The sequence below is a fragment of the Piliocolobus tephrosceles genome, chromosome 13, assembly GCF_002776525.5.
Source record: "Piliocolobus tephrosceles isolate RC106 chromosome 13, ASM277652v3, whole genome shotgun sequence".
Lineage (NCBI taxonomy): Eukaryota > Metazoa > Chordata > Mammalia > Primates > Cercopithecidae > Piliocolobus > Piliocolobus tephrosceles.
Genome location: NC_045446.1, coordinates 49,741,712 through 49,766,660, shown reverse-complemented (window position 1 = coordinate 49,766,660; position 24,949 = coordinate 49,741,712). Strand labels below are relative to the sequence as shown.

The window sequence follows — 24,949 nt, the reverse complement described above, 5'->3', positions numbered from 1 at the left end:
TGATAGAAACCTGGGGGATATATATCTGAATAGACTTAAGGGTGTTAGACCAGGGAGAAAGGAAGATGTACCTACCAGGTATTCTGGAGTCAGTGTATTAGCTTGAGCAACTGGCAGTGGCTCTAACGGTTTGCCTCATGAGTTGTCTAAAGTATAGGCATCAGATGAAGTAGAATTGTGAAACTTCCTTGTGTACTGTAGAGGAAGGAATCCAGAAGCTTATAATGATAAGATGTTGAAATGGGGTGATCATATTCAATTTTATCACCCATCCCTAACTTTATCCTCAAGAAGTATCCTCCTTTATCACAGTGCTGGGAAATTTATTTCAACATTAATTCCTGGAGAGTGAAATGCTATGCTGGTCCTACAGCCAGAGTTAGGGGCTTATGGAATTTAGATGATAAAAGGATTTTGGACTGGGTTCATCTCATAATGGTAGTTAGCTGAACCACACCCATTTTCTGAATGCATTGAGTAAACATATTCAGCAGCTGGCAGAATCACTTCATCAATTCCTTGATCTTTGGAAAGAGGATCATCATTGTAGGAAGGATCAAATGGAATCTCCAGGAATTGCCTCATTCTGGCAAAACAGTGAACCGAAAGCAATATACTACATTCATAGATGAGTTGCAGAAATCAGTGCTACTATCGAATACTTAATAGATGCAGGAATGGTGATTTCCATCACATTGCTCTTCAACTTAATTATATAGCTTTTACACAGGATAAGTAGATCCTGGAAAATGATGGATTATTCTCAACGTCATCAGGTGGTTACTCTAGTTGCCACAGCTGTTCCAGATATAGTCTCTTCTTTCAATAAGTCAACCTAACTTGTGATGTTTGGCACAGAGCAATTGATCTGGAGAGTTGTCTTCCCTCCATAACTCTTAGCAAAATTCACAAGAAGACATATATTTACATCTGGCAGATATCACAATACACTTCTATTGTCTTAGTTCTGGGCTATGTCAAGTCTTTCATTCTCTGTTATAATCTAATCTGGTCCCATAAGTTATCAAGGTCATCCATTACATTGATGAGATAATGATGAGTAGCTCCATGGAGCAAAAAGTAACAGATATCCTAGATGCCTTCATAATAGTGCCCGCAGATGAGAGATGAGAAAAATTGCACAAAAATTCAGAGATCTGTCATATCATTGAAGTATATTAGGGATCCAGTGGTCTAGGACATGTTGAGATATTTCCTCTGAGTTGAGGAATAACTGATACATTTGAAATTCTCTACATAAAGGGCTCTTTGGATTCTGAAGGCAAATTCATGACTTCTGAGTACTATTGCTTCAAAATAGTACTGTAAGGCTGTATATGCAACCCAGAGCAAGAGAAACATGTGAAGCAATTTCTACTTGTGCAGATTACTCTGCCATTTTTCCATCTGACTGCCAAAAGAAAATGTCCTTTGCAGATAGAATGCCCTGTGGAGTCTCTGGAAGACCACTACAAGATAATTACAGTGTAAATACATGGAGATTTCAGACAAAACCAGGCAGCTTTCCTCAGATAATTATTTTCCTTTCTGTAAAAGTGGCTAAATTGTTGTTGCACTTTGGTAGAATCTGAATACTTGGCCATGGGCACTAGGTTACCAGGTTACCATGTTACCTGCCCATCGTGAACTTGGGGCCCTTTGATCCTCCAGTTCATAAATTTGTCATGTGCAGTAGTTCTCGATCATCAAGGAGAAGAATATTACTTACAATATTAGTTTTGAGTTGCTCCTAAAAGCACAGAACATAAGCTCAGACTTCCATGACGTTTATTCCTAATACACCAATACTTCTTCCTTAATCCATAGTTACAGCTTCTTGGGGAATTCCCTGTGATCAGTTGACTTAAAGAGAAAGACCAGTGGCCCTGGTTTATAGATAGTTCTGCCCAATATGCCAGTACTTTCTGAAAATGGGTAGCTACAGCATTGTAGGATCACTCAAGGGTATCTTTTGAAAGGTAATAAAGTAAATCCTTCCAGTAAGCAGATCAAGCTGTGAATCAGTTGGTCAAGAAAGAGACATGGCCAGCTGAAAGGATCTATATTGATTTATGGTCAATAGCTAAGAAGTTCCTTGGATGCTTTGGGACTTAGAAGGAAAAATATTTTAAAATTAGAGTTTTTAATTGGACAAGGAGTTTTTGTTAGGAGGTTTATGGCTAACCTTCCCAGAGTGGTGAATGTTTGTTTGCCATGTGAATGCTTACTATGATGCTTAATTTTACATGTCAACTTGGCTGGGCAGTAGTACCTACATTTTTGGTCAGACATTAATTTCAATATTTCCCTCAGGGTATATTTTTGGATGAGATTAACATTTAAGTTGATGGACTTTAAGTATAGCAGATAACCCTCCGTAGGTCGCTGGGGTTCATCCATTCAGTTGAAGGCCTTAATAGAAACAAAGACTGACCTCCTCTGAGCAAGCAGGAATTCCACCAGTAAACAACCTTCAGACTTGAACTGCAATATCAGCTCTTCCTTGGGTCTTTAGCCAACCAGCCCACCCTGCAGATTTTGGACTTGCCAGCCTTCTTAATTTCATGAGCAAGTTCCTTAAAATAAATCTCCTCTCTTTCTCTCTCTATATATGTGTATATATATGTGTGTGTATATACACACACACACACACATCCTATTGTTTATGTTTCTCTGAATAACCTTCACTAATATATAATCCTTGCCAAAGGCCATTCACTGCAAAGAAGGCTCTCGATGATCAGGTGGACAAAATGATCTCTTATCTTAGAGCTATCAGTCTCTTTCCCTATGTACTGGAGTTCTTATTCCGTGGGTTTATGCATGCAACAGCTAAGTGTGTTAGTCTGTTCTGACATTGCTGTAAGGAAATACCTGAGACTGAGTAATTTATGAAGGAAAGAGGCTTAATTGAGTCACAATTCTGCAGGCTGTACAGGAGGCATGACTGGAGAGGCCTCAGGAAACTTAACAATCATGGCTAAAAGGTGAAAGGGAAGAAAAGCACCTTCTTCACAGGATGGCAGAAAGGAGACATGCAAGCAGGGGAAATGCTAGATGCTTATGAAACTGTCAGATCTTGTGAGAATCACTATTATGAGAACAGCCTGGAGAAAACTGCCCCCATGATCTGGTTACCTCTACCCTCAGTCCCACCCTTGACATGTGGGGATTATAGGGTTACAATTCAAGATGAGATTTTGGGTGGCAACACAGCCAAAACATATCCCTAAGATGGAAAGAATAGAGATATTATGTATGGGCTAAATACCATGGGCTTCTTCTCTACAGCTCACCTGGCTCAGGCCTCTGCTGAGTGCCTTGCTCTCCAGTAAGAGAGACCAATGGTGAGTCCTTAATAAGGCACCATTCCCTGAGGGAACATCCAGACATTTGAGTAGTGGTAGGTTGATTGCATTGGACCCTTTCCTTTATGGAAGAGACAGCTTTTGTTCTCACTTATTGTGGATGTGGATTTATCTGCATTGTCTGTAGTGCTTCACCATCTCCATCCTTGAACTTACTTAATGCCTTATTTACCATCAGGTTATTATAGGTAGCATTGCATCTGATCAAGAAACTAATTTTTCTGCAAATTGTGGCAATGGGCTTATGCCCACAGAGTTTACTAATCTTTCCATGAACCTTATCTGTCTACATCAGACCTGAGAGAATGGTAGAATGACATCTTTAAGACTCAGATGAGGTTCCTGCTAGGCGTAAATATTTTGTGGAACTAGAGTACTGTCCCACAAGATGTGATTTGTTCTTTGAACTGATGCCATTATGTGATATTCTCTTCCATTGGTTCAAATACCTGTTTTTGTTCTGGTACCATGCTGTTTTTTTGTTTGTTTGTTTGTTTGTTTTTGAGACAGTATCTGGCTCTGTCACCCAGGCTGGAGTGCAGTGGATCTCAGCTTACTGAAACCTCTGCTTCCTGGGCTCAAGCCATCCTCCCACCTCAGCCTCCTGAGTAACTGGGAGTACAGGTGCATGCCATCATGGCTGTTAACTTTTTTTTTTTTTTTGGTTTTTTTTTTATAGAGATGGGGTTTCACCATGTTTCTCAGGCTGGTCTCGAACTCCTGAGCTCAAGTGATCCACCTGCTTTGACCTCCCAAAGTGGTGGGATTATAGGCATGAGCCACCATGCCTGGCCCATGCTGTTTTGATTACTATCGCTTTGTAATAGATTTTGAAATCAGGTAGTCTGATGCCTCCAGCTTTGTTCTTTTTGCTCAAGATTGCTTTGGCTACTTGGAATCTTTTTGTAGTGCCATATGAATTTTAGGATTGTTTTTTCTATTTCTCTGAAAAATGTCATTTTTTTGTTTGTTGCTAAGTATGTAGAAATGCAATTGGTCTTTACATGTTTATGTTGTTCCCTGCTAACTTGATGAACTAATTTATTAGTTCTAATAGTTTTTCAGTAGATTTCTTGGGATTTCCTACATATATGAGATTAGGCCATCTGTGAATAAAGATAGTTTTGCATCTTCATTTCTAATCTGGATGTCTTTTACTGAGGCCTCCTTTTAAATGTGTCAGCAAATTTTAAAAATCACAATTTTCTGAAATGAAGTGAATAAATGGGATTCAAAATAGTTATGTTTCATTGCCCTTGCCAACTGTGTTCTTTTTCATACCTTTTTTTTCGAAACATATATAAGCTAATGTGTTAAGATCCTAATATATAAATTCCAAGTAATTACTGAATTTAAAAGGAAGTCTTTTGCCATTTTTGAGTTTTAAAATATATTTTAAAATTGTAGGGAAAATCCAGAATGTGTATCACATAGGAAAATTCAAATTATTGACTCTGTATTGATATTTAAAGTCTTACTAGAAATTTGATTACTTACATATATCATTATGCATAGATTTAACTGCCTCATGTTTACTTTTTATAATTATTTAAAAAATACCTCTAAGCCGATGTGATAGTACGTAACTCCAGTCTAAGCTACTCAGGTGGCTGAGGGCAGGTCAATTGAGGTGAAGAATTTGAGGGTATAGTGTACTATCACGATTGGACCTATGAATAGCTAGCTGCTGCACTCCAACCTGGGCATCATAGCAAGACACCATCTCTAAAAACATAAATTAAAAAAAAAAATGCTCTAGTGTGGGCTATTCCAAAACGTAATTTTGGTACAAATTATAAGTAGCATGAAAATAATGAGGTATATTTACAGTTGTCACTAGTGTATTAAAGTCATGTTAAGAAATTCTTGTGATGGTTATATTGAGTCAACTAAAATAAGATTAAATAATTCTTTTGGACTTTAACAAGCCAGAGCATTATTTCTAGGTTCCCCCAAAGAATACAACCAAGGAAACTTTGTACCTAGTATCTGTGGTTTTATGTGTCTACTTTAAATATGGTTTCTTTTTCCTTATACAGATTATTCCTTTTACAGATTTCCTTTTACAGATTATTCCTTTTACAGATTTCTTTCGCAAAAATAATAGAATGATCATCTAGATACATAAAGCCACTAAAATAGAAAAAAGAAGAAATCAATGGCAAGATATTAAGACACCAAAAGCACAGTATGGATAGTGAACGTGTTGTTTCTAAGAAGAGGATAAAAATAGAGTTATGTTGACTGAGATGTTCCCCAGTTTTCCATGCCTTTTCATTTTCCATCATTTTTTATTCCATTATATTATATGGAGCTTCATGAAAGAAAACAAAAGGGAGATAAGGAGTTGTGGTTAGGGCTACAAATGAAATGTAATTTTCCTGGATGAGATTTGAAAAGCATCTATGTAGAGAAGCTTAGTTTGGTAAGATATTAAATTCCTAAATTTTTGTAATGTTTTCATCAAATTTTATTCTCTAGTATTGCCCTTTTCTGTTATATACCCTAGCCATTATATCTATCTAGTCATTAAATAGCAAATATTTAGAAAATCAGAGGTTTTTAAAATTATTATTTGCCTGAGTAAGACTGCATCAAACTGGTGTGAGAATCCTATCATGTCTTGTAAAGTAAGCAACTTCAGGGTCAGATTTAACACTGTTTCTCTCTACTAACATTTTAAGTTGGGAATAATATACTCTTTTAAGTTCATAGATTTTAGTTCTTACTTAAATCAGCAAATAAAATAAGTAATCATATTACCCATGAGAATCCCCTCTGTAGCAAAATTGTGAGGAATTTATGTGCTAATGCTGGTTTATTTTGCAATTTATTGTTTCTCAGATTCTGATGGTAGAATTAACCATGGGCAAATTGCTTATATTTCTTCGAAGAGCTGCTCTATTCCAGATGAGAGTTATGGCTGCCTGTCTTCAAACATCCCTGCATTAGAATTGATGGCTCTATACGTGGCAGCTGCCATGCATGATTATGATCACCCAGGGAGGACAAATGCATTTCTAGTGGCTACAAATGCCCCTCAGGTAGGAAATATTTTTCAGAACCTTTAAAGAATAATTCTGAAATTTTCAATCATGCTGTGTATCCCTTTGTAAATCATTATTCAATTGAATCATATAGCCATTCCATCTGACTTTAAGACCCTACATTTTAATTAATTGGATAACACATGGCATTAATGTGATGTGTGCTAGGAAATTAGGGGAAAAATCAACTTCTTCAACTAGAAAATAATAAACAGTTTTTGAAATAACTCATTGTTTTGTGAAATTCTAGAGTCCTTTATTGTCAGTATTTTTGTCTTTTATCAAACCAACAAAAGTCTGACTATATTTAAGATTTCTGTTCCTGGTTAGGCCCATGGTATGGCTAGAAAGCTATAGTGGTTGAGAACTATTAATCTTTTTTGTTGTTCTCTTGTTTCCCTAAAGATTTGCCTTAATACCAGACCTTAAATCTCTTATCTCTGAATACATTCATGTATGTAAAAATTCTTCTGGTATATTATTTTTGTACCTAGTATAGCTGATAAGATATAAAATTCCTTTAAGGTCACAATTTGCATGAGGAGGCAAGAGTTCCCAACAAATAGATACTGTAATTGCAGTAGCTTTAAACATTAGGACTTGGAACTAAATATGTGTTTTGTTTTTGTTTTTTGAGACGGAGTCTTGCTCTGTCACCCAGGCTGGAGTGCAGTGGCTCGGTTCACTGCAAGCTCGGCCCCCTGGCTTCTTGCCATTCTCCTGCCTCAGCCTCCCAAGTAGCTGGGACTACAGGCACCCGCCACCATGCTTGGCTAATTTTTTTTGTTTTGTTTTGTTTTTAGTAGACGCGAGGTTTTGTTGTGTTAGCCAGGATGGTGTGGATCTCCTGACCTCGTGATCCGTCTGCCTTGGCCTCTCAAAGTGCTGGGATTACAGGCGTGAGCCATCACACCTGGCCCTAAATACATGATTTTAAGTAGAATTTCGTGTGGTTGTGGTTTAAGCAGATTTTTGTGTGGTAGCTGGGTTTGTTTATGCTGGGGATTCCTGAAATGTCATCTGTGTGTTTCTAATTGGATGCTTTGTGAAGAGTAGGTACTCACTGACTGTTGCTGAATTCATCTCACTTCCCACTTCTTTATTCTATGTTTAAACCTTGGCTCTGATCCTTTCATTTTCTGTAGCCGTTTTCTGTTTTTCTTTTTTTACTTCAATCTCTTTCATATACTCCAACTTTTTAAACTATAGGAGATATAGTCTCTTGAATTGTGAGCATGTGTGTCAGGGTGGGGGGAAGGAATGTAGGGAACTATGAAAATGTATATGTGTAAATGGGTATAATGGTGTGTGTGTGTGTGTATGGGTTAAAAGGGCCATATGATTCATTTTTCCAGTGAGACTTTATTAATAGCTCATGATTTCCACAGGTAACTTTCTGATGAATTTAAATCTAGGTACTAGTAGTTGCCCACTTTCTAAGTATTATTTTTAAAAAAAGTACCTTCGGCCAGGCGCGGTGGCTCAAGCCTGTAATCCCAGCACTTTGGGAGGCTGAGGCGGGCGGATCACAAGGTCAGGAGATCGAGACTATCCTGGCTAACATGGTGAAACCCCGTCTCTACTAAAAAATACAAAAAACTAGCCGGGCGAGGTGGCGGGCATCTGTAGTCCCAGCTACTCAGGAGGCTGAGGCAGGAGAATGGTGTGAACCCGGGAGGTGGAGCTTGCAGTGAGCTGAGATCCGGCCACTGCACTCCAGCCCGGGCCACACAGCGAGACTCCGTCTCAAAAAAAAAAAAAAAAAGAAAAGTACCTTCTAAGTGGTGCATATTTTCTTATTTGCAATACCATTCTGTAAGAATCAGATGCCCATTCTCTCAAACCTAGCACATCATAATCTTTGAAAATCCTAGTCCTTTGGTGAATCATAGACCTGAGGAGTAGTGGCATAGTGGAAAAAGCACTGGACTTGAGATTAAAAGTCCTGTCTTAGATTTCTGATTGCCCACTTATTAGCTGTATGACCTCAAATAAAGGTTTATTCCTCCGAACCTAAAAATAGTTATCTGATATGATTAAGAAGATAACATATGGAAGGTTTTATACTGTTTCCAATGGCATGAGAAGCTCCTGAATCAGAAATCATATAGGTAGAAATTACTTACTGTTCTAGTCCACTCTGTTGTTTTGTTTTGTTTTGAGATGGTGATGGAGTCTTGCTCTGTCACCCAGGCTGGAGTGCAATGACATGATCTTGGCCTACTGCAACTTCTACCTCCTGGATTCAAGTGATTCTCCTGCCTCAGCCTCCCAAGTAGGTGGGATTACAGGCGCCTGCCACCATGCCCGGCTAATTTTTGTATTTGTAGTAGAGACGGGGTTTCACCATGTTAACCAGGCAGGTCTCAAACTCCTGACCTCAGGTGATCTGCCCGCCTCGGCCTCCCAAAGTGCTGGGACTACAGGCATGAGCTACCATGCTGGCCTACTCTCTGTTTTTATTACTGCTTTCATTTTTGTAAAGTATATCCTCCCTCAAGGATGTTACAAATGAGTGAATTCCAATGTTAACTCTCACATGAAGATAATTTAAAACAGTGTTATATGAATGCAAATTATACAAGTTGCGTACTCAACTGTTATCCTCATCAAAATACAGTCATGAAGTCTGAACATGATATCAATCATCATGTTATTTCTAACTTCTCATTGTTAAGAATTGCCATTAGATGAAGCCATAGGAAGTGCTAGAATGGAAAGGAGATGGATTAGAGATTCAGCTGTGAAAATGTATAGCCTCTTACCTAGTCTCCTTGCTTGTTCCCTGCTCTCCTTCAGTCTGTTCTCAACACATGTCAGCTAGAATGTGACCCTGTTTAAGTGTGTTGCATCACTCTGTTCCAGACTCTCTTGCCAGGTGCTGTGGCTTACACCTGTAATCTCAATGCTTTGGGTGGCTGACACATTAGGATTGCCTGAGCCTAGGAGTTTGAGACTAATCTGGGCAACATTTGAGACCCTGTTTCAAAACAAATAAAAAAACAAAAAAGTAAACTCTCCAATGGCATTCACCTTACCCCTAGTAAATGACAATCATAAAATGTTCTGCAAGTCCCTGCATTATTGGCCCCATTAAGTCTTTTTATTTTTATTTTTATTTATTTATTTTTTTACTGACTAAAGTCTAGTCTCACTGGCTTCCTTGCTAATACTATCTCTGTCCCTTTCTGAGAGTGTTTGCACTTTCTGTTCTCCCTGCCCAGAGGGCTTTTCCTTTAGATATCTGTATATTCATTTTGTCACCTCCTTCCATCTAAAATTTCTTCCTTATACCACTATGTTCCTTCTCTGCTTTTTTTCCATAGCAGTGATCATTTAGGATACTATATATTTTGTTTATGTACTTTGTTTTTTATATGTATCTCCTCAATGGAATATAAAGTTCCACAAGGGCAGGGATTTTTGTCTTTTATTCCATAATACCGAGAGTAGTGCTTAACATACAGAAAGCATTTAGTAAATATTTGTTGAATGTTGAAGGATGTCTGAATTATTTGCTCTGTAGTACTCCTAGGTTTTCTGAAATATGTTCTGTGCTTCCCAAAGTAACGAAGTTTATGAGGCCTTCTTCAACTAGCACCTGTGAGATAAGGACCCTTGTAAAAGTCTAGGGCTTAATGTGGTTAAGTAGCAGAGTAGGTTCTTTCATCTTTGGAAACTCAGTGGGTCTAGTCAGGCCATAATTAATGAAGATATTATAGTTCCGGTGTATTATAGACAGTAGCATATAATACCACCAGCTGGGTCAAGCATTCTTTTTCATTCTCATGGCAAGGAATGTGTGCTAGAAAGATACACGAGGATTCTTACCATGAAAGAAGGTGATACATATAGCCAGGTATATCCCAGAGGAATGTCAGTATTAATAAGATTCTAAGAGATTTCTGAGCTGTTTCCAAATGAAAAGTTGGCTGAAAGATGGAGGTTAGTGCTGAAGATAGTAAAATTTCTGGAATATTTTTATGAGACTGGGTAAAAGGAAACACAATTTTAAGTTGAGATTTGTAAATGTTTTCTCTCCCAAAATATGGATTAAGATGACTAAACATATGAATCTGTTTCTCCTTCTTCCTGAGAATGCATTAAAATGATAGTAAGATATGAAGTTCATTACAACAGAGAGCAATAAGAGGATGATAGGTATTATCACCAGCAGATAAAAAAATTTTTATAACATTTCTGGAAAATGAAAAATGGATGAATATTGACAGATAAAACAAAAGTACCCAGCATAGCTGGAACCCCAGAGAGACTCCTGTTACCATTTGCTCCTGCTTGCTCTCTCTGTGCACACACACACCTTTAATCAGAGTGACTACAACCCTATGTTTACCTCCAGGCAGAAAACTTGTCTCTTAGATATTGAAGGAAACTGCCTGGAGAGAAACAATTCCTAGAGTGGGTATTAGTAGTCCAAAGTAAATTTCTCTCATTCTAGACATCTAATAGCTGGCACCCGTTATTCTAAAGCAAAACTTGCTAAGTAACAAACCCTATCCACATTTACATAGTTTCCACTCATTCATCCCAAGGGGAGAGACTCCACAATAAAACATACATAACAGCAGAGAGAAATTACAACTGAAATCTAGAATTAATTGTGTGTGTGTGTGTGTGTGTAAGACAGGGTCTCATTCTATTGCCAGGCTGGAGTGCAGTGGCGCGATCTTGGCTCACTACAACCTCTGCCTCCAGGGTTCAAGCGATTCTCCTGCCTCAGCCTCCCGAGTAGCTGGAACTACAGGCGCATGCCACCATGCCCAGCTAATTTTTGTATTTTTAGTAGAGATGGGGTTTCACCATGTTGGCCAGAATTGTCTAGATCTCTTGACCTCGTGATCCACCCACCTTGGCCTCCCAAAGTGCTGGGATTACAGGTGTGAGCCACTGCACCTGATTTAGAATTCATTTTTCTATATACACAGATAACCAAGGATCATCAGACATGGCATTAATCAGAAGCTTGGAAAGAAAAGGCTAAGATGGAAAGAATAACTGACCACAGGGAGAATCTAGGGAATAGAGAAGCATCTAATTATTTTTTTAAAAAGTATTCTCAGAGAATTTGAAAAATACTGCATCCATAAAGTGAGAACAGGAAACTATAATAAAGGAACATCAGAGAACAAGTTAGGCTCTTAGAAACTAAAAATATTGCTGCAGGAAATTTTAAAAATTCAATATAAGCTTGGGAAGTAAAAGTCCAGGTAGTCTCTCCCAGAACATAGACCAGGAAGATAAAAAGAAAATACAGGGAAGGAGAAGATAAGACATGGGGGACTAGGTCAAGATGTGACTAGTGGAAGTTCTAAAAAGAGGGGAGTCTTTGGATTGAAGGGGCTCACTAAGTGCCAGGAAAGTTGAATAGAGAAAAAATACTGAAACCTCACATGTAGCACATCATGGAAAAATTTCAGAACACCAGAGATTTTATTTAAAAAAAAAAAAAAAAAGAATTCCTGAGAAGATGAAAACAATACCTCTATAAAAGAACAAAAATTCAACTGTCATTATATTTTTAGCAACAATAGATGCTAGACAATACTGGAATTAAGTCTCTAAAATTCTAGGGGAATTCATTCATTCATTTATTTGTTCAAGTATTTATTGGGTGCATATTGTGGGATAGGCACTATTTAGGCATTGTTATGTTGAATAAAACATGGGAAAAATCTTGCCTCTCATCGAACTTACATTCTAGTATGGCAAGAAAATAAATAAATAAATAAATAAATAAATAAATAAATAAATAAATAAATAAATCAAGTGTGTGTGAGCAAGAGAGAGAGACAGAGCAGGAGAAAGAGAGACTGAGAGAGAGAGAAAGAAGATTATGACTTAAGAGCTAGGATAGAAGTAAAATGAGAGGAGATAGGAAGTGCTGGCTAAGAGTATTCTTTTCAAGTTAGAGTTCTATATTCAGCTAAGCTACCATTTTACATAAGAGCAAAATGACAAGATTCTCAGATATGCAGTGATTTTAAACAATCACATCTTGACCATCCTGAGAAAGTTATTTTAAAATGTATTTCAGCAAAACAAGGGTGGTAACTAAGGTAAAGGAAGATAAGGGATTAATAGAAATTTTAGAACTGATGGTTTGTCTCTGTGTCCCCACCCAAATCTCACCTCAAATTGTAGCCCTCATATGTGAAGGGGCAGGGCCCTGGTGTGAGGTGATTATGATTAGATCATGGGGGTGGGTTCTCCCATGCTGTTCTCATGATAATGAGGGAGTTGTCACGAGATCTGATGGTTTAAAAGTGGTAGTCTTCCCTGTGTGTGCTCTCCCTCTTTCTCTCTCCTGCTATCTTGTGAAGAAGGTGCCTGCCTCTCCTTTGCCTTCCACCGTGACTATAAGTTTCCTAAGGCTTCCCCAGCCATGTGGAACTGTGAGTCAATTAAACCTCTTCTGTTTATAAGTTACCTAGTCTCAGGTAGTATCTCTATAGCAGTGTAAACACAGAAAAGAACAAACCGAGAACAGTGTAAAAGAATCCTGAGATAACAGCTGTTCATCAAGACTATTTCTTTACCCTATAAAAAAACAACAAAACTAGCTGCTTTGTGTTCTGTAGCACCTTATTTGTCTGCTATCTCTCTACTAAATTTTTTTGAGTTGGGAGTGTTATTTTTTAAAAGAACAATCTTTCCTAATCTTTTCCACTTGAAGTGCCTTCTTAGTTGGCCGGGTGTGGTGGTTCATGCCTGTAATCCCAGCACTTTGGGAGTCCGAGGCGGGCAGATCACAAGGTCAAGAGATCGAGACCATCCTGGCTAACACAGTGAAACCCTGACTCAAGTAAAAAACATAAAAAATTAGCTGGGTGTGGTGGTGGGCGCCTGTAGTCCCAGCTACTCAGGAGACTGAGGCAGGAGAATGGCTTGAACCCGGAAGGCGGAGCTTGCAGTGAGCTGAGATCATGCCACTGCACTCCAGCTTGGGCGACAGAACAAGAGTATGTCTCAAAAAAAAAAAAAAAGAAGAAGTGCCTTCTTAGTCATGAGATAATGGCTATGACCTAGATTTTTTGTTAATGTTTCCTCCTGTTTCTTATGTTTTAAAAGGGGACATTTGTTCAGATTAGTCAGACTCATCCTTTGTATGATCTAAGTCCTTCTTATGTCTGAAGCGTTTTCTCTTTTTGCTCTTATTTAAGTGTTACTATTTGCTAAGATTCTGTCAGTTTATATTAAACCCCTTCTCAGATCTTTCCAACTCAGAGGTTGAAAAGTAAGATTTATGACCAATTAATTTGTTTTGCCAAAGTACTGATGTATTTACTGTAGAGAGAAGGATCTATAGCCAGAAAAAGCAGGTAACAAGATACTTTAGCACAAAGTCAAAGGATGTTAGTTTATTGCAGCTCCAAATGAGCTGAGGCCCTGTCTTTTTCTCTACTTCTAAGAGCTCACAGTAAGAGCTGAGACTTCTTTATCTGTTTGCTTGATTGGTTTTTCTTACTCAGTTTAAGCTTGGTCTGCTGCTCTCTGTGCTGCCTTCAAGTATTCTTCTAAAGCAGAGTTGACATTTGCTTCCTACTTACTGCTTCATGATTCTTTCTTGCCTCCCACTCACCTTTGAGCTTGTGAATCTACTGGGGTCCAGCAGGGAACCCCTTCCACCTACTCTTCAGATAGGTTTTTTCCTTCTTATGCAGTGACTTGGTTAGCTTTTCTGTACCCATTCTCATTTTCACTATGTCTTTGAAGTTTCCAGTATGGTGATTATATCTAGATTCTAATACTGATTCAGACTTTCCCCCCCCATTTTATATTTCTTTGGCATTTTCAAATGGCAGTTTGAATGGTGAAAGAATTCTGAACTTGCTTATTTTTTTAAAAACTGATCTTGCTAGCTGTGAGTTTATTAAGTCAGCTAGCTTCACAGGACACTCATTGTACATTGTGTTTTATTGAGCCCAGAATCGGATTACTTCCTCCTGAACAGACAGAGCTGTTCTCATAGTTAAGTCTTCGTAACATTTGAGCATGAATTAGTCAAATCATTATTAAATGTAAATGATCCCTTAGGGAGTTTTTGAAGCTTACTGTTTCTGTTTGGTATTTATAATGTTTAGAAGTTGTATTACAAGTGGTATGAAATGCCTTTATATGGCTCATTGCAAAGTTTAAATCATACCATTGCTTTTATAAAATCAAATAGTGTAAAAAATAATCAGTGTTATGCATCTGTGCTTAAATCTAGGCTATAGCTAATTTTCACAAATAAGTAGAGCTATTCAATTAAGCTCTCAGAATATGTATCCTACCTGAGATCTCATTCTATCTGTCCTTCTTTCTCATTACACAGTAGGCTCCATGAAAACAGGGATAGGGTTTTAATTTTTATCCTTGGCCTTTAACACAACTTGGCTGTAGAAGCTTTTAAAAATAATTATATGCTTATTTAATAATTTAAAGAATTGCTTTATTTTTAGAGGTGGAAGAGGCTTTAGAAATTCTATACTCCACTGATTTTAAGTCTGTATTCCAAAGTCCTAGAGTACTGAGGAGGTACCTCAGGGTCTTCCACTGGAGTGAAGTGTAGGAAAAGTGAGTAATTCCACATCATTTGAACCAGAGGATTTGTGTTTTTATCTGTTACATAGTTCTGTTTTACTCCCAGGCACTGTGTGAGGATGGGAATCCAGGATATGTCTGTCTCAGACAGGCAGGCCTCTTACCCTGGACAGTACTCCTGCTTTCTCTTCTTTAGTCACCATCACCATTGACTCCAGAATGACTAAACAATAGAAATGTATTCTGAAACCTGCTCTAGATCCCTAATGACTTTATTCACAGTTTATCTGAGAAGGTTTTCTGATTAAATGAAATAGACCTCAAAATACCAACTTCACATCTCTTGGGAGGCAGCACAGTGTCTGCAAAGATAAACTTTAAAGATAGATAACCCTTTCACTTACTAGCCATATATGTTGGAAGGAAAGGTGTATCCTAACCTCTTTGCACTTCAGTTTACTCATTTATAAAATTATCACAACCTATTTTCACAGGTACTAAAATACTTGGTAAAATGCCTAGTATATAGTAGGTGTTCATTGTTTGTATACTTCCAACCTGATATTAATGATATTAAAGTTTAATATCTTTGAGGTGTCTGCCTCATTTTTCTATATTTCTTTTTAGGCAGTTTTATACAATGACAGATCTGTTCTGGAAAATCATCATGCTGCGTCAGCTTGGAATCTATATCTTTCTCGCCCAGAATACAACTTCCTTCTTCATCTTGATCATGTGGAATTCAAGCGTTTTCGTTTTTTAGTCATCGAAGCAATCCTTGCCACAGATCTTAAAAAGCATTTTGATTTTCTTGCAGAATTCAATGCCAAGGTTTGTTATGAAAATTAGTGCCTGATTTAAAAAATCTTTATTGTCAGTGTTACTGATAAAATATGTTTTTTAATGTTAAGTTAGAATTATTACTGCTTAGAAAGTAACAATAAATAGTTGATATAAAATAATATATATGCCTATATTTTAAAAAATAAACATTTTTATTGTTATGGTAACATTTCCTAAAATATTATTGCTTGCTATATTTTCTTTCAACACATAAACTTATACTATTGTGACTTTATTTCACATACTTTCACATAGAAATAAACCAGTTATTTCAAATGAGTTTAAAGAGAGATTTGACAAAGCCATGCTTAGTGTCAAGTAAGGCATTATATAAAATTAATTGTGTTTCCTAAGAATCCAGTTAATTCTAAGAATCCAGTTAATTATGCCTACCTCACTGCACCTGTTACACCTTCTTTATCTTAGTGATTCTTTAGCTGGCTAGTGTAAGGAAAAGGAAGCACCTTCTTCTACTTGAGAATAATTCATTCATTCAACAAGTATTTATTGGGATTGCCCAATATGTGCAGACATTGTACTAGGCCAAAGAACTCATATTCACCAGGGGATCAAGAATCACTGCCCCAGTATGACAGTGGTACTCATGGGACTATGCTTTATCCCTCAGACATTTGAGGTGAAAAAAGTTGAGGACCACTGCTTTAGATTCCCGCCCTGGCTTGCAGGAAGCTGCTATTTTCTTGATGACTTTTGTGACCTAAAAGAAGCTGTACCTGCAGGGTAGAGAAACTGGTAACAGAGGAGTACTAGATTAAACCCGCTGGAAGGAGACCCTTATATATGTTGCTGTCATGACATTAATGAAATGCTTATAAAAATCAGTGAGAAATCAGGGTACCTTTAAAATTATTTCATAGTTGTATAGTTTTATTCACTTTAATTTTTAAATAAAATTCATTTAAGTGCTTAAGTCACCTTTTACAGGTAAAAGATTATCTAACACAATACTTTGTGTATTCCTTAAAGACTTCTATTTTGAAGTCTCTCAAAAAACTGCCATATGAATGAGGCTCTAGACCTCCTATTAAGTTGCAGTCAAAAGAGCTCTTCTCTCAAGTGTTTTCTATGATGGTGTTCTACATAATTTTTTTTTTTTTTTTCTGAAAGAGTTTGGTGCCAAAAAGCAACCATAACACTGAAGTTCAAAAGCTATGACATGGCTCATTCTTTTCATTTTTTACAAAATGAAATTTTAGTTCTTGAAAGGCTTTTTTTTTCAGCTAATAATGACAATTATCATTTATTTAAATAACAATATTTAACACTTACCGTGAGCAAGGCATTTTTTTCATTTATTAATCCTCATAGCAGCATGGCTAGATTGGTATTACTTTTCCTACTTCATAGATGAAGAAAGTTAGATTCGAATAGATTAAGCAGTTTTTTTACTGTTACACACAGAATTTTTGATTCAGAATACAGCTTGCTGATTCATGACATTCTGAGTCAGGATTTAAAACTATAGGGCCAGCTTCTCAGACTTGTGTTCAGTTCACTATATCATTGCCTTTCACAGCAAGAGCAAACTTCTCTAGCTTCTTAAGTGTTCTTTTTTGAGGTAGAAATATTATATATGAATAGAATTCATATATAAATTCTTATATGATTTTTTTGATATTGTGTATCTACTATACTTAATATATACGTGTATATATATACACACACACACACATAATTCATGATTCTTTGTGGTAATCACAAATATTGAAACCCATGGTTATATGTTTTTCTAGAAAGCATTTTTAGAAAGGAAATTTAACCAATAGAAGTCCATATTATGGAATAAACTGATTTTAAAAAGAACTATTTGCTGAACTTTCTGTCATTTAGACAAGAAACAGTTTTAAGTAATTTGGTAAAAGCAAGCAAAACAACAATTTTTTTAAATGCCTTCAGAACCTAAAATGAGTTTGTTTTTCCAAAATAGGCAAATGATGTAAATAGTAATGGCATAGAATGGAGTAATGAAAATGATCGCCTCTTGGTATGCCAGGTGTGCATCAAACTGGCAGATATAAATGGCCCAGCAAAAGTTCGAGACTTGCATTTGAAATGGACAGAAGGCATTGTCAATGAATTTTATGAGCAGGTAAGTTGAAACATGAGCTTGGTGGGATTATTAAGAGCTGTCATGAGAAGACAGTACTCTTTGGGTTTTTGGATAGCTTTATTAAGTGTTTGAATTCTGAGTTGCTTTGACTGGGAAAGGTTAAAAATTGTTGCATTTGCTTTGGTTCTTAGTGTTTTCTATGTTCTGTTTGCCATTGCTGTTAAAATTTTAAAAAATAACCTATTCCCTATCTTGAGTGAGCTGAATATACTCGTGAGTCTATAGGTAGGGCTGTTAGCAGCGGCACATCCGTACAAGTCTGCAGCAACCTCAATTCTTGCCCCCTCAGAAGAAAGAATTCAACTGAGGGGCATAAGGCAGAGGGAGCAATTGAGGCAAGTTTTAGAGGAGAAGGGAAAGTTTATTTAAAAGCTTTAGAGCAAGAATGAAAGGAAGTAAAGTACACTTGGAAGAAGACCAGGAGGGCAACCTGAGAGATCAAGTGCATGGTTTGATCTTTGACTTAGAGTCTTATGCACTGGCATGCTTCCAGGGTTGTGTTACTTCTCCCAATTCATCCCTTGAGGTGGCTGTCAGATGTGAAGTGGCCTGCCAGCACTTGGGAGGGGCCACATACACAGTGTGTTTACTGAAGTTGTATTCATGCTCACTTGAGGCATTTTTCCCTTACCTGTCCATTGTTCATGGAGGAAGGCCATATACCAATTAAACTTCACCATTTTGCCTCTTAGTGTACATGCTTGAGCCCACTCACCCAGCTCCTGAGATCTTATCTGGGTGCTGCTGATGACCAGTTTCAGGTTTTTCTATCTATTGGGTGACTGCCTTACCCTGGTGCCAGCTGTGACCAATTATTATTTTAGAGAGACAGCTTAACCTATCACCTGATGGTCACCTGACATTTCTGATGGGGTTGGGGGCGGGCCCTCTCCTGCTCTGCCCATGTCTTTCTGACTACTTTCTATAACAAGGCTAGATGACATTATGATTCCAAGGCCTCTTTCAGCCCTGAGATTCTGTAACCTAGAATAATTTATTTCCAGATGAAGTGGTTTTTAAATTATTCAGGGTATGCTCAGAATATATTTAAAGAATGTCAATCCATTTTCAACTCTGCTATAAAAAGACTAACTCCCTGCCATAGGAACATCAACTGGGAAGAAATCTGGACAGAGGGCTACAAATGGAGAGAATAGACACTTAGTGGTTTTCAAGGATTCAAAGATATAAGCATGCTCTTTTGTTCTTAAATCTTTTTTTTGAGACAGAAGCTTGCTCTGTCGCCCAGGCTGTGCAGTGGCACAATCTCGGCTCACTGCAACCTCTGCTTCCTGGGTTCAAGCGATTCTCCTGCCTCAGCCTTCTGAGTAGCCGGGATAACAGGCACACACCACCATGCCTGGCTAATTTTTGTATTTTTAGTAGAGATGGGGTTTCACTATGTTGGTCAGGCTGGTCTCAAATTTCCAACCTCGTGATCCACCCACCTCAGCCTCCCAAAGTGTTGGGATTACAGACATGAGCTACCATGCCCAGCTTTTCTTAAATCTTTAATTTTTTTTTATTATTATTATTTAAGTTCTGGGGTACATGTGCAGAACATGCAGTTTTGTTACATAGGTATACACATGCCATGGTGGTTTGCTGCACTCATCAACCCGTCATCTACATTAGTTATTTCTCCTAATGCTATCCCTCCCCTACCGCCCCACCCCGTGACAGGCCCCTATGTGTCATGTTCCCCTCCTTGTGTCCATGTGTTCTCATTGTTCAGCTCCCACTTATGAGTGAGAACACACAGTGTTTGGTTTTCTGTTTCTGTGTTTGCTGAGAATGATGGTTTCCAGCTACATCTATGTCCCTGCAAAGGACGTGAACTCATCCTTTTTTATAATTGCATAGTATTCCGTGGTATATATGTGCCACATTTTCTTTATCCAGTCTATCATTGATGGGCATTTGGGTTAGTTCTAAGTCTTTGAAAAGCGTTCCTGTTTCTCCACATCCTTTCCAGCATCTATTGTTTCCTGACTTTAATGATCGCCATTCCAACTGGCATAAGAGGTTATCTCATTGTGGTTTTTATTTGCATTTGTCTAATGACTAGTGATGATGATCTTTTCTCATATGTTTCTTGGCCACATAAATATCCCAAGACTTATAATCGTCTTGATTCACCAAGGTTGAATGAAGGAAAAAATGTTAAGGGCAGAGAGAAAGGCTGGGTTACTCACAAAGGGAAGCCCATCAGACTACCAGTGGATCTCTCTGCAGAAACCGTACAAACCAGAAGAGAGTGGGGCCAATATTCAACATTCTTAAAGAAAAGAATTTTCTTTTTTTTTTTTTTTAAGAAAAGAATTTTCAACCCAGAATTTCATATCCAGCCAAACTAAGCTTCTTAAGTGATGGAGAAATAAAATCCTTTACACACAAGCAAATGCTGAGAGATTTTGTCACCTCCAGACCTGCCTTACAAGAACTCCTGAAGGAAGCACTAAATATGGAAAGGAAAAACTGATACCAGCTACTGCAAAAACATGCCAAATTGTAAAGACCAACGACACTATGAAGAAACTGCATCAACTAATGGGCAAAATTAACCTGCTAGTATCATAATGACAGGATCAAATTCACACATAACAGTATTAGCCTTAAATATAAATGGGCTAAATGCCCCAATTAAAAGGCACAGACTGGCAAATTAGATAAAGAGTCAAGACCCATCAGTGTGCTCTATTCAGGAGACCCATCTCATGTGCAAAGATACACATAGGCTCAAAATAAAGGGATGGAGAAAGATATACCAAGCAAATGGAAAGCAGAAAAAAAGCAAGGTTTGCAATCCTAGTCTCTGATGAAACTTTAAACCAACAAAGATTGAAAAACACAAAGAAGGTCATTACATAATGGTAAAGGGATCAATTAATCAAGGACAGCTAACTATCCTAAATATGTATGCACCCAATACAGGAGCATACAGATTCATAAAGCAAGTCCTTAGAGACTTACAAAGAGACTTAGACTCCCATACAATAATAATGGGAGATTTTAACACCCCACTGTCAACATTAGACAGATGAACAAGACAGAAAATTAACAAGGATATTCAGGACTTGAACTCAGCTCTGGACCAAGTGGACCTAATAGACATCTGCAGAACTCTCCACCCCAAATCAACAGAATATACATTCTTCTCAGCACCACATCGCACTTGTTCTACAATTGACCACATAGTTGGAAATAAAACACTCCTCAGCAAATGGAAAAGAACAGAAATCGTAACAAACAGTCTCTCAGACCACTGTGCAATCAAATTAGAAATCAGGATTAAGAAACTCACTCAAAACTGCACAACTACATGGAAATTGAACAACCTGCTCCTGAATGACTACTGGGTACATAACAAAATTAAGGCAGAAATAAATAGACACAATGTACCAGAATCTGTGGGACACAGCTAAAGCAGTGTTTAGAGGGAAATTTATAGCACTAAATGCCCACAGGAGAAAGCGGGAAAGATCTAAAATCGACACCCTAACATCACAATTAAAAGAACTAGAGAAGCAAGAACAAACAAATTCAAAAGCTAGCAGAAGACAAGAAATAACTAAGATCAGAGCAGAACCGAAGGAAATAGAGACACAGAAAACCCTTCAAAAATATCAATGAATCCAGGAGGTGATTTTTTGAAAAGATTAACAAAATAGACCACTAGCTAGACTAATAAAGAAGAAAAGAGAGAAGAATCAAATAGATGCAATAAAAAATGATAAAGGTGATATCACCACTGACTCCACAGAAATACAAACTACTATCAGAGAATACTATAAAATTTTTGGCATTAAAATAATCTTTCCACTTTGCTGAATCTGCCATTTTTGGGGTCCACTTTTGAGGCTTCCTATAATGTAGGAGTGCATGATTTCCTGACATACCTAACATTTTGTTATTTCCAAAATAGCAAATACACCTTTTTGACTTTGGAATTACATTCCGTAGGAATCCTTGTTGGCCCTAATTATCAGGAAAGGTCAAGATATCTACCAGTTGAGGGCTTTCTTAACATGAGTGGAAAGTGGGAGTAATTGAGCCTATGTAACCATGCACCTGGTATACTTTGTTACTTCCACATTATATTGAAAATGTGCAATGTTTTACACCCACCAGCTAAACATCCCAACACAATAGTGTATACTCTGCTGTTTATAAGTTACAAAATGCCATATTGTATAATCGTGGAAAGATTATTAATATTTTACTATTCTCTGATATGTTTAAATTATATTTAATTTGGGGTAGTAAATGCCTGTATTTACCTAATTTGTAAGATTATAATATGCAGTTTGCATATTCTCATCTTCATTCTCAGTGATAATTGAAACTTGCTTTATTTAGAGCTCGCCCATGGATCTCATGTTTACAAAAGAGGAATTTTATGCTAAGGAAAATGTTATCTTTATATTATATGTACAAATAGGTAATAAAAAATAATGGTGTATGGCAATTTTAGAAAATTCACTAGTTCAGTGAGATAACATTAGAAATATTCATTTAGACCCTGCATATTATTTTAAAAGCATATAGAATTATACTTATTAAGCAAACCTGGAAGCCCTGCCTGAGGTTGAATCCTGGCTTCTCTTCCTTATCTGCAATATGACCTTGGCTGGGTAAGTTACTTAACCTCTTTGTGCCAGTTTCCTCACTGATAAAATGGGAATAGTGATGGTACCTATGTCATAAGGTTTCTATGAGGATTAAATGAACTAATATATGTAGACTTCTTAGAATAGTTTCTGACACATAAGTTCTCAATAAATGTTAACTATTATAATTTCATATATATCACTAAAAACAATATATTGTCTCAGTTTCACTTAATCTAAGTGTCATTATTCAATATCAAAGGAGGAAAATGTCATCTGATATCCTACCACTTATGAAAGTTTTAATCCTCCCTCATCAACTAAACTTCTTTCTCATTCTGGTTATGCTATTAAACTTTCTTCAGATATTGATGTAAAATTCTAACCACGCCCAACTTTTTTCTATTATCCTAATTATACTGTCTTTATATGCCTACAGCCATTTAACTGCCATGGGCTTAGAAAAGCCAAACTCCTGGGTTTTATCTATGAAATTACAGAGTCCTATAGATAAACTGAACTGTTTTTGGAAAAACATCAATTGTTTTCTTCCTCATAGAAGATAATCTCATAAAAGATTTCTAATCATGGGACAGTTAATCATGGGGACAGTTTCTGGTTGTTTCCTCAGTGTTATGTTGGCTCATTACAGAACAGACACTGCTTACCTGCAGAATTTGTACACTGTGGGGAGAAATTTATCCCAAACCAGTTCAGACACTAGGACTAAAATGTTAATAGTACCATTTGGAGAATGCTCAGTACTGTGCTAAACACCTTATATAATACTGCCTTTTAACCTCATCATAGCATCCCTATAAGGTAGATTATTATTCAGATTTTTTTTTTTTTTTTTTTTTTTTGAGACGGAATCTCGCTCTGTCACCCAGGCTGGAGTGCAGTGGCGCCATCTCAGCTCACTGCAAGCTCCGCCTCCCAGGTTCAAGCCGTTCTCCTGCCTCAGCCTCCCGAGTAGCTGGGACTACAGGCACTCGCCACCTCGCCCGGCTAGTTTTTTGTATTTTTTTAGTAGAGACGGGGTTTCACCGGGTTAGCCAGGATGGTCTCCATCTCCTGACCTCGTGATCCGCCCGTCTCGGCCTTCCAAAGTGCTGGGATTACAGGCTTGAGCCACCGCGCCCGGCCTTATTATTCAGATTTTACACACAGTGCATTTGTACCTAGAGCTTGCTCAACACCACACAGGTAGTAGTCTGATCTCAAATTAAGCCCTAGAAGCCACAGTGGTAGGGTAACAGAAGGCAGGCCATTGGGGATCTAGCCCCAGGATCCTCACCTCCATTATGGTAGCTCTACTTTATTTGTTTTTCATATTAGGTTTTCTGATTTTGAATCATTAGAGAGTTCTGCTGTTAAAAAAAAGGGGGGTGGAGGTAGTGTTATTGAAAAGCACTTGCAAAATTCAGCTCTGTACATTTGAGATATAACTACAACAAAAATGTTTCTATTATGCTTTTGCCCCTAGATAAAGAGAATCCATAATTGACACTATGGAATTTTGCAGGTTGTTAGTAAAATATCTGATACTTATTTTAAAAGATCTGTATGTTTCTTATTAACTGAGTATCAGCCATACTGGTTGATGTGGACAGAATTTGAGAATAAAGTTTTGTTTAGGATTTCTCAGTATTAAATTCTTACAGTTGAAATGATAGAATAGATTCATTGATGCTTATTTATAAAAAATAGTTTTATATAAATTATTTTTAAAAAACTCAAGATAATTTTAACAGCAAAGCTCAGTGGTGGTTCTTTCACCAGTTAAAAATGTACTTTTCTTTTTAAAATACGCAGGGAGATGAAGAAGCAAATCTGGGTCTGCCCATCAGTCCATTCATGGATCGTTCTTCTCCTCAACTAGCAAAACTCCAAGAATCTTTTATCACCCACATAGTGGGTCCCCTGTGTAACTCCTATGATGCTGCTGGTTTGCTACCAGGTCAGTGGATAGAAGCAGAAGAGGATAATGATACTGAAAGTGGTGATGATGAAGATGGTGAAGAATTAGATACATATGATGAAGAAATGGAAAACAATCTAAATCCAAGTAAGAATATAGGGACATTATAATTTATGTAATGTTATAGGTTGAGTATTCAAAGTCTGAAAATCTGAAATATGAAATGCTCCAAAATCCAAAACTTTTTGAGTGCCAGTATGGTGCTCAAAGGAAATATTCATTGGGACACTTGGATTTCAGATTTTGCAATTAGGGATCTAAATATAATGCAAATATTTCAAAATCAGAAACACTTCTGGTCCCAAGCATTTTGAATAGGGATACTCAAACTTTAATAACTGCATATATCCATTTAACTTAGATTTGGAACTTTGTTTCTCAGATACAGATTCAGCAGTCATTATATTGAGTAACCACTATCTAAA

The 24,949-nt window shown here is 37.3% G+C and overlaps 1 protein-coding gene across 2 annotated transcripts in view; it reads left to right on the top strand.

Annotated features, from left to right (window-relative positions):
* The window catches only part of PDE3B (phosphodiesterase 3B), a 216,714-nt gene that overhangs the window by 187,392 nt on the left and 4,373 nt on the right, over positions 1 to 24,949 (top strand). For both annotated transcript variants that reach the window (XM_023230954.3, XM_023230953.3), the window contains 4 exons: positions 6,213 to 6,412; positions 15,587 to 15,790; positions 17,751 to 17,912; positions 24,359 to 24,611. In XM_023230954.3, the coding sequence (XP_023086722.1) occupies positions 6,213 to 6,412; positions 15,587 to 15,790; positions 17,751 to 17,912; positions 24,359 to 24,611 (819 nt within the window). The remainder of the gene's footprint in view (positions 1 to 6,212; positions 6,413 to 15,586; positions 15,791 to 17,750; positions 17,913 to 24,358; positions 24,612 to 24,949) is intronic.